The sequence below is a fragment of the Pyrus communis genome, chromosome 4, assembly GCF_963583255.1.
Source record: "Pyrus communis chromosome 4, drPyrComm1.1, whole genome shotgun sequence".
Classification (NCBI taxonomy): domain Eukaryota; kingdom Viridiplantae; phylum Streptophyta; class Magnoliopsida; order Rosales; family Rosaceae; genus Pyrus; species Pyrus communis.
This window is the reverse complement of record NC_084806.1, coordinates 504982-518967: the sequence shown is the minus strand read 5'-3', so window position 1 is coordinate 518967 and position 13986 is coordinate 504982. Positions and strand designations below refer to the sequence as shown.

General features: G+C 38.7%; 1 protein-coding gene across 1 annotated transcript; it reads right to left on the bottom strand.

Moving 5' to 3' along the window:
* Nucleotides 1-1622: 1622 nt before the first annotated feature.
* Nucleotides 1623-13246, bottom strand: LOC137730624 (phytosulfokine receptor 1-like). Its single transcript, XM_068469603.1, has 2 exons — nucleotides 11381-13246; nucleotides 1623-1850 (listed from the first exon to the last, which is right to left on the bottom strand). Exons 1-2 carry the CDS (start codon nucleotides 13244-13246, stop codon nucleotides 1623-1625), a joined length of 2094 nt encoding a protein of 697 aa, XP_068325704.1.
* Between the last annotated feature and the right edge of the window lie 740 nt (nucleotides 13247-13986).

The following is a 13986-nucleotide window of genomic DNA, read 5'->3' as shown; positions in this document are numbered from 1 at the left end:
ATACATGTCAGTCATTACTTGAAACCACTGAGAGACCACATTCATTTTGTATACGGCCCTAGACACTAAAATTTTGGGTGGGTGGGAGGCTGAATTCAGGGGCCCGAGCTTTTAGATGTTTATTTCTTTTGTGTGTATACGTATTGGTCAGTTGGTCCTCATAAGCTAGAATTTGGAGAACTTATGGCACCGGTGTACTGCCAAAGAGAAGCATATGTAAACGAGGGGAAATTGAGGAGCTCCTTAGGACATGCTCCCAGACAAGTATTTTGCCAATCCGTATCCCTTACAGTATTGTTTTATTGTTTTTTTTTTTGGTTAATCTCAGTTTACTACTTTGAAGTTTCTTAGTTTTTAACATTTGATACATGAAGTTTTTTTTTTATCCCAGAATGGTACTTGAAGTCATAATTTTGGCATATTTTCATACATCCGTTAAGGTTGCTGTTAAATTAGTTGTTAACTGGTGACGTGGCGTCCACGTGGACAATGACTGGGCGCCATGTGTCAATATGGGCCCACATGAATATTAAAAAAATTATAAAATAATAAAATTTATTTATATATAAATAATAATAATAATAATAAATAATAATAAATAAACCTTGGGTCATCTCCTACCTTCCCCGACCCTCCCTCCCTTCTCTCCTCCGCATTGTCAATCCCTCGCTCCCCTGATCCCTCCCTCCACCTCCCCGACCCACATTCTCCTTATCCTCCACCCTCTTCACCTCCCCCTCCTTTCTCTCTCCTCAGATCAATCCAACTTAAAATTTAAAATTTAAAAACCTAAAAGAAAAAACCCCAACCCGACACCCAAATTATCACTTTGAAGGCTTGGAAGGCGGAAGGGTTGCTGGGCTTGATCGCCAGAGAAATTGATGAGCTGTTGGGCAACCACGAGGATGTCGTGCGCCGCTAGAAACGCAAATCTGCAGCCATGGCTGCTTTTCCAGTTCCTGCTACTTTAAACCTTTGACATTAGTGTCGTCCACGGGTTCTGACGATCTTTCTCCTGGATGACCCTGAAATTCCAACGTGGAGGTGGAGGGAGGGATCAAAGGAGTGAGGGAGTGAGGGTGTAGAGGAGAGAAGAGAGGGAGAAGAGAAGGAGGGTCGGGGGAGGTAGGAAATAACCCAAGTTATTTTTTTAAATAATTTTTATTTTTTTATAGTTTTTTAATATTCATGTGGGCCCATATTGACACGTGACGCCCAGTCATTGTCCATGTGGACGTCACGTCACTAGTTAACGGTTGATTTAACAGCAACTTTAATGGATGTATAAGATGCCTCAAAATTACGACTTTAGGTCCCACTTTAGGATGAAAAAAATTTCATGTATCAAATGTTGAAAACCAAGAAATTTCAAGATAGTAAACTAAGATTAACTCTTTTTTTTTTTTTTTTTTTTGTTACATTCAAAAGCATCCACCTCCATCATTTAAAATAACTTCTTGCACACAAACTCCCACCTCTCACCATTTAAGTGTGAGTGTGGTGCCTGGTGCTGAAATTCCTCACTTTACAACAAAAATACTTATTTTTTTGGGTAATACTACTGTTTATTCATTCCGTCACGAACATGCAAAATAATAATAAAAAAGAAGGATGTACTCTCCTTAAAAAGTCCAGATGTACCTATCTATTCCAATAAAACATGCTATTCCAAATACGAATCCGAAACACACTCCTGCAATAACTCCGGTATAATCCTTGCTTGATTTGCCGTACCATGTTCCCAAAGGATCATCCTGTCCGGATGGACAAGGCGCAACATCGTAGCGGCAAAGATTGTTCCCTTCAAAACTTGAACTTGAGAAGGTCAAAAATTGACCTGCTGTAGGGATCTGATGCGAGATTTATACGCACACAAATTAAACCCTCTTTTTGTCGATTTGTAGTATAAGTATAAGTAGGGATCGTTCTGGACCGGGGATTAGGAGGGATTGCAAATCTCTTGGAAACTGACTCAAAAACGTAAAATAAAGTTTAAAACACTAAGACAAACCAAAAACTCAAAATGCTTTAAAAACACAAACTAAATTGAATTCTAACTAAAATGAACATTAAAGCAAAAGGGGGATTGAGGTTTTTACGAAAATTGAAATAACGAAACAAGTTAATAAACTAGACAGAATGTAAATATGAAATTTATGGATGAATGCTAGCTAAGGGGTTCATCTCCATACATGTTACACTTGCATACAAGATTGATTCTCAGTTGGTCTTTCGATAAATTATGAAACTCAACGCCCCGGGTTAATTAGGTCCGCTTAAATTAACCGTCAAGTTTTCCTTAAGTTAATGAATTGGATGGGTTAGCGCAACGCAATTCACCACATTCTCCAAAAGTCCTTTACGTGAACAGCACAATAAAGATACGATCAAAGATCATTAAGCATTATGAAAACTATAAGTGTTGACGAGGCATTCGTTACTATGATGAGCATGAAACTCGTGCCAAGAATTCGTTTAACGCGATTGTTTATAAGCAACCTCCACTACTTGTGAATATAAGTTCATAACGATTAGGTGAAATTCACTTATATTCTAGCGTCATATTTATGCATGAAAATTAAGCGCGCATTCTTAATAAACATTCATAAATAAATTATCAATCAAACGGTTAAACAAATTGAATTCAAAACTTATGAAATTCCAACGAAAGGTAATCAAATCAAAATGCAAGTATAAACATTTATTTCGAATCACCCCCTAGCTAAAGGGGGGTTTATTTCCTCATAACTTTGAAATTAAAGAAACACCTAAACATTCCAACAACTCAAACTTGAATTGTATGAACGTTTAGGCACTCTTCTCTTCCATTCCTTATACGTACAAAACAAAGAGAATTAAAATGAAACATTGAAATCAAAGAATCGCCTAAACATTCCAACAACTCAAACTTGAATTGTATGAACGTTTAGGTCCTCTTCTCTTCCTCGTTGTTGTAGCATATGGTTCTAAGGATAGTTGGTTTGGGGGAATGGAAGTGTGGAATGGAGTGAGGAGTGATGGAAATGGAAAGATGGTTTTTGGATTACAAGGGAACTCACGGCAACAAGGGGGGGTTTGGATGTGTTTGTGGTATGTACAATGGAATGGATGTGTTGTGTGTGGAATTGTATGAAAATGAGATGTTTCTGAATGAATGAATGCAAGGGTATTTATAGGAGTAGTGGAGGGAACATATGGCTATGTCATTTGTAGGTGAAGTAGGTGGATGTTGTAGGTGAAGTAGGTGGATGTTGTAGGTGAAGTAGGTGGATGTTGTAGGTGAAGTAGGTGGATGTTGTAGGTGAAGTGGATGTTGTAGGTGAAGTAGGTGGATGTTGTAGGTGAAGTAGGTGGATGATATGTTAAGTGATAAGTGATAAGTGATATGATATGTGGTTATGATATGATAAGTGGTTAAGTGGTGATGATAAGTGATAAGTGATTAATGTGATATGATATGTGGTGATGATAAGTGATAAGTGCATGTGGGTTAACTAATGAAGGAAATGCATGTGCAATGACAATGTGTTAGAATGGATGTGTGTTATGCATGGCATGATTGGGATTAGGAAAGGTTTAAATGTCCTAAAACTAAAGAGAACAAGGTTCCAACACTTTGGCTCCAATTAGGTCTTCAATTTCGTCCAACACTTTGGCTTCAAGCATAAGCTATCCGTCCTTAGCCCAAAAGTGCTCCAAAAGTCTCCAAAATGCATCTTTTTGCTCCTTTAGCCCTTTGGACCTACAAACACACGAAAATAGCTTAAAGTACTAAAATAACTAAAGAAACATAACGTAAATGCACGAGAACAAGCCATTTAAGTCGCATGAATATGCTCCTATCAAATACCCCCACACTTATCTTTTGCTAGTCCTCGAGCAAAACAGAAAGAAAAACAAAACAAAACCAAACGAAACAAAACAAGTAAAACACAACCTAAACCTTCCAACAACCGTCTTAGGGATTTCCAAAGCACATGACAAGTTAAAAATCATCATTCCCACAGATTTTTGCCATCATTACACTTAAGTACATTCTTAATCATAGTCACCACATACTAGTTCACAATTAAGCATTTAAAACACATTTCGAATGTAGTAACATGCCTTAGAGAAATTGCTCAAATCCTTACAAGATATGCACTCGTTTTTCACACAGATTTTCTGACTACACACCCTACACTAGTTATATGTGAGAAGATTGATGTAAACATGTAGACGAACACTCACATATGTTATAACAAGGAAAGCATTTTCTGGATTTACGATAATGACATGAATATGATCTCATGAATGGAATGCTACTACTTAGAATGAGAACCAGTGATTCCATAAGCTCATATCAATTTCAAACTCCACATTATTGAACACATAACGATCAAGATAGAAGTCAAAGGGGTGTAACGGGGCTAAAGGTATTTGGCTAACAAAGAAGGTATATGGAAAACAAAGGTTCTTAAAGAAATAGCGAGCAAAGCATTTGAATTAACGTAGAATTCACTTTTGAATGAAAACTCAACTTTTGAACAACAAGGGGGAACAAGCTCTTTTTTTTCTTTTTTTTTCTTTCTTTTCTCTTCTTTTCTGTTTTTCTTTTTCATATGTTTTTCACAATTTTTTTTTTTTTTTTCTTTTCTTTTGACTCTCAAAACATACAAACTTAAGAACAAACTTTTACTCCCCCACACTCATTTTCTTGCAAAATGTACTCAAAAGGAATTCATTTAAGTCATGCTCACTATCTTTTAAGAACAAGGGTACGGATGGTCCTAATCTAGGCTAGGTAAGGGGTGATATGGTTAGCAAAGAAAATAGGTTAAACGAGGCTCAACGGTGTTAAGACTTACAATATATACGAAATATGGGAAGTAAGGCTATTTGGCTATGGTGGCAACTACACAACTTCATCTTGATATATGTTATGCAACTCAATATCATGCTTTGAATGAAACGGATATAAGTTCTAGCATTTAGTTCTATCATGATACAATTGCATTCTAAGTAGCAACCAAGCAAGGAATAATGAGATCATTCAACAACTTTAGAAAACAAAGAATCACAGAAAATAACTCTCCAAAGAAGGTAATGGCTCGAGTCTCACAGGGTTGTAGCGTTTGTTTGAGTTCCTTCCTTCAAGCATGTTACAAAAACGAATTTTTCTTTTATGATTGCATGTGAAGTCATACATTATAACCATAACTAAGCATAAACCAAGAGTAAATCAAACTTTTCTCTATGTTTATAACTCTTTTTAACAGTCATGCAATTACAAACCAAATCCTTATCATTGTGTTGGAAGGTACCCTAAGACACAAACTCACAAAAACGACTCAAAACACTCTTTTTAGGCTTTTCAAAACAATTTTTCAAATTTTTATGTGCTTTTCGGAGTTATAAAAACAAAACATACTAAAACACTCTAAAACAACTTAAAAACACCTTAAAACAGCAAGGAACAACATTTGAAGTTATGGGTGATAAAATCCCACGAATTTGCATTAACAACATTAGTTACCCCCCCCCACACTTAAATCAAACATTGTCCTCAATGTTTTAAGCATAGATTCACACAAAACATAAGTAAACACACAAACAACAACTAAACATACTAAACATGGCAGAATGTAATTAACAAAGAGAAGAGTTTAGGGACGCAAATCTGGTTATGGAGTGTAAATTCCCTCTTCTCTTTGTTGATTGCATTGAGGCTTGATCTTGATGATTCCACAGGCTTACTCTCGAACTGGTTTCCGCCCATCATTGATTTTCCTTTGTGCTACTTCTTGAACTGGGCAGCAGGATGGTTCTTTTGGTCTCCCCCGAAGGTCTGAGCTTACCCTTTTGGTCTGTTTCTTTGTTCAATCTTTCCAATTCGTATTGAAAAGGGTTGGAGGATAACTCAGCCTATGTTTGTCTCCACATGCTTCAATGTATCATTTTCACTTGCCTTACTCGCTCTCCTTTGCAGAAGTGGTCCCTTCTCCGGAAGTGTATCAACCGTTGAAGATGACTACTCGAGAGCAACGCTAGGTAAGCAATCAGGAATAGATTCCAGGCAGTTGGCTCCAGATCGGAAGATTGACTCCAAGTGCCGGCTGATTGCTTCTTTTACTTTGCCATGCGAGTAAGAACAAGGACAAAGAAAAAGACAGGGAAAGAGCATGATATGAGATACTTTTGCTTTTGACCTTGATGATATGAGATACCTTTGCTTTGAAGAAGCGGTGAATGAATCAGCACATGCTTCTATCCGCCGTTTCCTCCTGGGTCATATGTACTCCAGGCATTTGGTATCATCTTTGGGGAAGAAGAAAGAATTGAGTCTTTCGAAAGGCTTTGCTGGGAGTGCGCCCTCAGAGGTGAGGGAGAGTTGGGCATTTTCTTCAGGTTTGCCCTGCCATAAAAGACGAAGGTCGACATATATAGAGATAATATCAAGTGGTGGTACTTTTTACCCTTGTCGACAAACATTTTGATCCCGCAAATTCGGCTTTTTGAAATAGTGGCGCCTCTTCGATCTTTGAATTCGCCTCTTCGATTTCTGAGCAGGCGCCCCTTCGATTTCTGAACGACGCCCCTTCGCTTTCTGAACGACACGTGGTAGTGCAGATGCGGCTCCTTTTGACAAAGCTGCACGCGTTTTCTGAAAAGCAGAGAAAGCGTCGCCGAACTTTGCGCCTCTTCGATTTCTGAGCAGGCGCCCCTTCGATTTCTGAACGACGCCCCTTCGCTTTCTGAACGACACGTGGTAGTGCAGATGCGGCTCCTTTTGACAAAGCTGCACGCGTCTTCTGAAAAGCAGAGAACGCGTCGCCTAAATTACGCCGGAAATTCCGGCTTTTTGAATTGATGGACGCGTCGCCTTGGCATTTTATAGAGCTATCGATCACCGCCAACATACACACTCTGAAGATTTCCCATTCCTGAAACTCGACTCCGGCCCTTTGTGAAATTTTTAACTCCATCCACCCCTTCTCTTTGAACACTTTTGAAAAAAATGGCAAACTCATCGAACCTTAGCTTAGATTTGAGTCTCAGCAGCGATCCGGTTGCGCCCCGTCAAGGTAATGTATGGCGCCCTTCTTTTTTATCTTCTAACGGTCCTCTTTCAGGTGAAGACTCTGTGATGCAGGACGCCACAACAGCTACAATAGTAGCTAAAAACCTCCTCACTCCAAAAGATAGTAGGCTGCTGTCAGGACGGTCCGATGAGTTGGCCGTTCAAGAGTCCCTCGCACTTAGTGTTCAGTGTGCGAGCTCTGTGTCCAACATGGGCCTACGCCTGCTTGCCCGCTCCCGTCAGGTGGAATCGTTGATGGCAGAGGTGGAAAGACTTAAGCAAGAGATCCAGCAGCTTAAGTACGAGAATAGAAGTTTGCATGTGCTTGCAAATAACTATTCGTCGGGGATGAAAAGGAAGCTTGATGAGCTGCAAGAATCTGAGGGTCGAATTCACAGTGACCGTCAAAGGCTTGCGTCTTATCTCCAGAGGCACCTTTTTCCTGGGTCATCCAGCGCTTGGCCAAGTATTGAGGCCTGGAATGCTCTAGCTCCGATGCCTCCCGCTCCGATGCCTTCCGCTTCGATGCCTCCCGCTTCTATGCCTCCCGCTTCTGCGCCTTCCGCTTCTGCGCCTCGTAGTGGGACTTCACGCAAACAACCTTTGTGAAGCTCCACCTTTCTCCATGTTTAGTATCTTTCTTTTTTTCTTTTTCTCTTTTTTTTTTATTTTTTTTATTTTTTTTATTTATTTTTTATTAACATAAATAAAATCAAACGGCATGGAATTGGTCCTTGAATGGAAGGTGATACTTGAAGTGAACCGGCATTGGTTTGAATTCTAGTGTAGGTGCCTGATTCAAAAAAAATAGCAAGTTAGTATAAAATCTAATGGAATTTGGAAAAAAATACTTACTTGTTTTGTCTGACAAGAACTCAATGACAAATACCACTCCTTTGAAAGTTTCAGGGATATTGGACTTGGCCAGATTGCAAGTGATGGTTATTACTTGTCCAATGTCATCAAATTTAACTTTTTTGGATTTTGTGGTTTCAAGAACGTCCTCTTTGATGGATTCATGACATTCCCTACTTGTCACCTTTGGAAGGGCTTCCAAGATGTCTTTTTCACCTTCTTCTTCCTTGGAAGTCATGAATCTGCAAGGAATAGGGTTAAAAATAATGAAATTTGGAACAACCATACCTGTATTAGATGGCATAGGAGCAATAGGAGCCTCCGGTAAAGGTGTTTCCACCCTTTCCGTGGGTTGGGTGTATTCCTCTTCCTTGTGATTTGATTTTGATGGTTGAGGGTCCGTTCCAACCTCCTTGTCACTGCTCAACATGATTTCCTTGGCAGTTTCAAATTCTCCCTTCTGATTTGCAATGGTTGAACTAGGGAGTTCGCCTTGGTCGCAAAATTGTCCTTCGAACTCCGCTATCTGCCCAATTTGCTTTTCCAGAGTAGTAAGTATTTGAAAAATCGTATCATTATCATTTGAATTACCTACATTACTTTGGGCAGGTTGTGGTGGCTGCATAGGCGTTGAATAGAGCTCCTCATACGGCTGCCAATATCCTTCTTGTTGAGCCTCATTGTCTTGATTTTGTAAGCCCTGCACCAAACAAATTAATTCATCAAGCTTTTGATTATAATTTATTGACGAACATAAATTTGGTTGGGCATATTGAATATGAGGTTGTGGTGGCTGCCAATATCCTCCTTGTTGAGCATTTTGAGGTTCCCACCACATAGAGTTTGAATGATCACTCCAATCCGAATTGTAAGTATTGGAAAACACGTTATTCCTTGATTGAAGATTAAATATATCAACTCTTTGCATTTGGGACCTTTCCATGAGTTGTGACAAAAGAGAAGCATTATCAAGTGCCATCTTGTTCTTAACAAACAAAACACAAATAAAAAAAACTAAATCTAAAAGACAATACAGAAACAAACAATCCAAGGGATTAGCAAATTTTCTAATCCCCGGCAACGGCGCCAAAATTTGATGCGAGATTTATACGCACACAAATTAAACCCTCTTTTTGTCGATTTGTAGTATAAGTATAAGTAGGGATCGTTCTGGACCGGGGATTAGGAGGGATTGCAAATCTCTTGGAAACTGACTCAAAAACGTAAAATAAAGTTTAAAACACTAAGACAAACCAAAAACTCAAAATGCTTTAAAAACACAAACTAAATTGAATTCTAACTAAAATGAACATTAAAGCAAAAGGGGGATTGAGGTTTTTACGAAAATTGAAATAACGAAACAAGTTAATAAACTAGACAGAATGTAAATATGAAATTTATGGATGAATGCTAGCTAAGGGGTTCATCTCCATACATGTTACACTTGCATACAAGATTGATTCTCAGTTTAAACCCTCTTTTTGTCGATTTGTAGTATAAGTATAAGTAGGGATCGTTCTGGACCGGGGATTAGGAGGGATTGCAAATCTCTTGGAAACTGACTCAAAAACGTAAAATAAAGTTTAAAACACTAAGACAAACCAAAAACTCAAAATGCTTTAAAAACACAAACTAAATTGAATTCTAACTAAAATGAACATTAAAGCAAAAGGGGGATTGAGGTTTTTACGAAAATTGAAATAACGAAACAAGTTAATAAACTAGACAGAATGTAAATATGAAATTTATGGATGAATGCTAGCTAAGGGGTTCATCTCCATACATGTTACACTTGCATACAAGATTGATTCTCAGTTGGTCTTTCGATAAATTATGAAACTCAACGCCCCGGGTTAATTAGGTCCGCTTAAATTAACCGTCAAGTTTTCCTTAAGTTAATGAATTGGATGGGTTAGCGCAACGCAATTCACCACATTCTCCAAAAGTCCTTTACGTGAACAGCACAATAAAGATACGATCAAAGATCATTAAGCATTATGAAAACTATAAGTGTTGACGAGGCATTCGTTACTATGATGAGCATGAAACTCGTGCCAAGAATTCGTTTAACGCGATTGTTTATAAGCAACCTCCACTACTTGTGAATATAAGTTCATAACGATTAGGTGAAATTCACTTATATTCTAGCGTCATATTTATGCATGAAAATTAAGCGCGCATTCTTAATAAACATTCATAAATAAATTATCAATCAAACGGTTAAACAAATTGAATTCAAAACTTATGAAATTCCAACGAAAGGTAATCAAATCAAAATGCAAGTATAAACATTTATTTCGAATCACCCCCTAGCTAAAGGGGGGTTTATTTCCTCATAACTTTGAAATTAAAGAAACACCTAAACATTCCAACAACTCAAACTTGAATTGTATGAACGTTTAGGCACTCTTCTCTTCCATTCCTTATACGTACAAAACAAAGAGAATTAAAATGAAACATTGAAATCAAAGAATCGCCTAAACATTCCAACAACTCAAACTTGAATTGTATGAACGTTTAGGTCCTCTTCTCTTCCTCGTTGTTGTAGCATATGGTTCTAAGGATAGTTGGTTTGGGGGAATGGAAGTGTGGAATGGAGTGAGGAGTGATGGAAATGGAAAGATGGTTTTTGGATTACAAGGGAACTCACGGCAACAAGGGGGGGTTTGGATGTGTTTGTGGTATGTACAATGGAATGGATGTGTTGTGTGTGGAATTGTATGAAAATGAGATGTTTCTGAATGAATGAATGCAAGGGTATTTATAGGAGTAGTGGAGGGAACATATGGCTATGTCATTTGTAGGTGAAGTAGGTGGATGTTGTAGGTGAAGTAGGTGGATGTTGTAGGTGAAGTAGGTGGATGTTGTAGGTGAAGTAGGTGGATGTTGTAGGTGAAGTGGATGTTGTAGGTGAAGTAGGTGGATGTTGTAGGTGAAGTAGGTGGATGTTGTAGGTGAAGTAGGTGGATGATATGTTAAGTGATAAGTGATAAGTGATATGATATGTGGTTATGATATGATAAGTGGTTAAGTGGTGATGATAAGTGATAAGTGATTAATGTGATATGATATGTGGTGATGATAAGTGATAAGTGCATGTGGGTTAACTAATGAAGGAAATGCATGTGCAATGACAATGTGTTAGAATGGATGTGTGTTATGCATGGCATGATTGGGATTAGGAAAGGTTTAAATGTCCTAAAACTAAAGAGAACAAGGTTCCAACACTTTGGCTCCAATTAGGTCTTCAATTTCGTCCAACACTTTGGCTTCAAGCATAAGCTATCCGTCCTTAGCCCAAAAGTGCTCCAAAAGTCTCCAAAATGCATCTTTTTGCTCCTTTAGCCCTTTGGACCTACAAACACACGAAAATAGCTTAAAGTACTAAAATAACTAAAGAAACATAACGTAAATGCACGAGAACAAGCCATTTAAGTCGCATGAATATGCTCCTATCAGGATCACCCCATACAATTCGTTGTCAGCAACACTAAACTTGGACAAGAAGCTAAGGTCAACCAACGAAGGCGGGATTATCCCCGAAAGCTCGTTATGTGACAAATCCAGAATCTCCAAGTTCACCATCTTAGATAAACTACTCGGAATTGGTCCTGATAATCTGTTGTTGTTCAAATCCAAAACATGAAGCAACCTCAACTTCCTGAAGTCTGGCCAGATTGCTCCACTGAGATTGTTGTTGCTAAAGTCCAATGTAGGCCGAAGGCTCCAAACTTTATTGTACTGCAAGTGCAAGCCTCGCCCACTCACATTCATCCACATGAAAAGAGGGAAAACAGGGGAAGGTTCTTCAATTGAGATCCTACCCGCAATGAGGCACTGAAGCCCTGTTATGCTTCTTGGGATTTCGCCGCTGAGAGAATTGTTAGATATGTCCAAGTAGAAGAGATTGCTAAAATTGCCAAACCAGACTGGAATTATTCCTTCCAATTGGTTCCATGATATATCCAACAACTGCAATCTGCTGCTAGTACTCAACCATTGGGGTATTACACCTGTGAGCCTACAGTTTGCAATAACAAGAACCTTCAACTTTTCAAAATGAAGGGTTGGATCAGCAGGAAATTGTTCACCGCGGAAGTTCAAGGTGAGAACCAAAGCAGTCAGGTTCTGACACTGCTGTAAAATTTGAAGTACATAAGAGATATTGGAAAGGCTAGAATTTGACAGGGAGAGGTAAGAGAGGCTATGGAAATTCTTGAAGCTTTCTGGTATTTCGCCAGTGAAGTTGTTACGGGCAAGATTGACATCACTCAAATGTCGACAAGAAGGAAGATTGGAGGGAATAGGCCCATCAAACTTATTGGAACCGAGATCAAGAGAGGTCAAACTAATCATTGCTGAACAATTTAGAGCGATTGAGCCCTGCAATGAATTGTTTCTCAAATTAAGCAAAGAAAGAGTCGATGAACTCGACAAGGAAGGAGGTATCTGACCACCAAACCTATTCGAATGAGCTACAAAATTCTGTAATCTTCCAAGGCTGTAGAAAACATCCGGGATTGTTCCTGAAAACCCATTCCTTGAGATATCCAAACGAACAAGGTTAACGAGGTTCCCGATTTCTTCGCTGAGTGGCTCGGCTAGATTGTTGTCTTGAATGCTCAATTGGGTTAGCTTTGGCAGCCGAAATAAAGCTTTGGATATACCATCATCTGTGCCTGTAAGATAATTTGTACTCAGGTCAAGGTCCTCCAAGGAAGTACAATTGCCAAAACCTGGTGGAAGATTGCCAGAGAAGTAGTTAGCGGCCACGTTGAGTACCCGAAGTTGAGTAGAATTGTTGTCACAAATGCTGCCAGGAAGGGAACCATTCAAAAGGTTTTGAGAAATGTCAAGGAACTTGATTGAAGGTAAATCAATACCAAAAGGAATGGGGCCGGAAAAATCATTAAAGCTCAAGTCTAAGAGTTCTAAATTTCGCAAACGGAAAAGGGCAGTTGGAAGCGTGCCTATGAGGTAATTTTGAGAGAGATTGAGGGTTCTAAGCTGGTCCAAGGTGCCTAAAGATGCAGAGAGATTGCCTGCTAGTCTTTTACTTGGAAGCTCCAACTTAACCACTCGAAAGGTATCGATTGAATTGTTCAATCCAATTCCGAGAGAGGATGAAGAGTTGCAAGTGATGCCTTCCCATTTACAGCAATCAGATGAGAAACTGCTTCCCCACCCGTGGATCACAGTTTTTAAACTTGACGTGAAATCCTCCAATGCTTTCACATCATTTGGATTGCATGTCAAGTTCTGAGAGCTCAAGATTTGAGCTTGGAAGCAAAAGCCAATAACAATCACCACCCAGAAATCCTGAGCATCCATATCGCAGCAACACGCAGGCAAGTTCTCAACACACCCACAAGAGTCTAGAGAGAGAGAGAGAGAGAGAGAGAGAGAGAGAGAGAGAGAGAACCAATTAGCAGGAAGAAGAACAGCAATATTAATAAAAGAGAGTGATAGTTCAAACACGCTCTCTTTTTTTGACAAAAAAAATACACGCTTTCTTTCACTAACCTCAAATTTGAATTAGTCTGTGGACTAGATCTTGTGGACTTTAATCTTATAAATCATGGACTACTAAAATCACCAATCACCGAAATTTACGGATTCTTTACCAAACCAAAGGAATTTTGTTTGGAAGGATCAGATTCACTTACAGGGAGAAGCACACCAAACGCAAATTTGTGGAAAAACTCCTTTCACGTTCTTTTCGAAAAGTCAATTAAAATCCTAAACCCAATCTATGAGTGATTCTGTTAATGACTTTCAAAAGGATACGAAAGATCAACTGCATAAACCTGCTCCATAGAAATTAGAGAAGACTTGGCCCCAATTTTTGGTTTTTTTTTTTTTTTCAAACAGTTTTTAGGAAAATCACTTATGAAAATGACTAGGGTTTAGCCATGATGTTAGTAGTGCAAAGACAATGCTTATCTCCATCCCTCTCTGCAATTTTCTGGGTTCTGGGTGTTAGAAAATAAAAAATTAATCGAATAAAATTAAGAAAAAATTAAATTCCGGGTTCTAAGTTCCCAAGTTGGTTTTAAAATGCTGAAAAAAAA

What these genes read in the sequence shown, in the direction of transcription:
- LOC137730624 (XM_068469603.1), bottom strand. Translation starts at nt 13,246, where the DNA reads ATGGATGCTCAGGATTTCTGGGTGGTGATTGTTATTGGCTTTTGCTTC. An exon ending in CTGACAACGAATTGTATGGG is followed by an intron (nt 1,851 to 11,380) that starts GTGATCCTGATA and finishes ATCTCGCATCAG; the next exon opens with ATCCCTACAGCAGGTCAATT.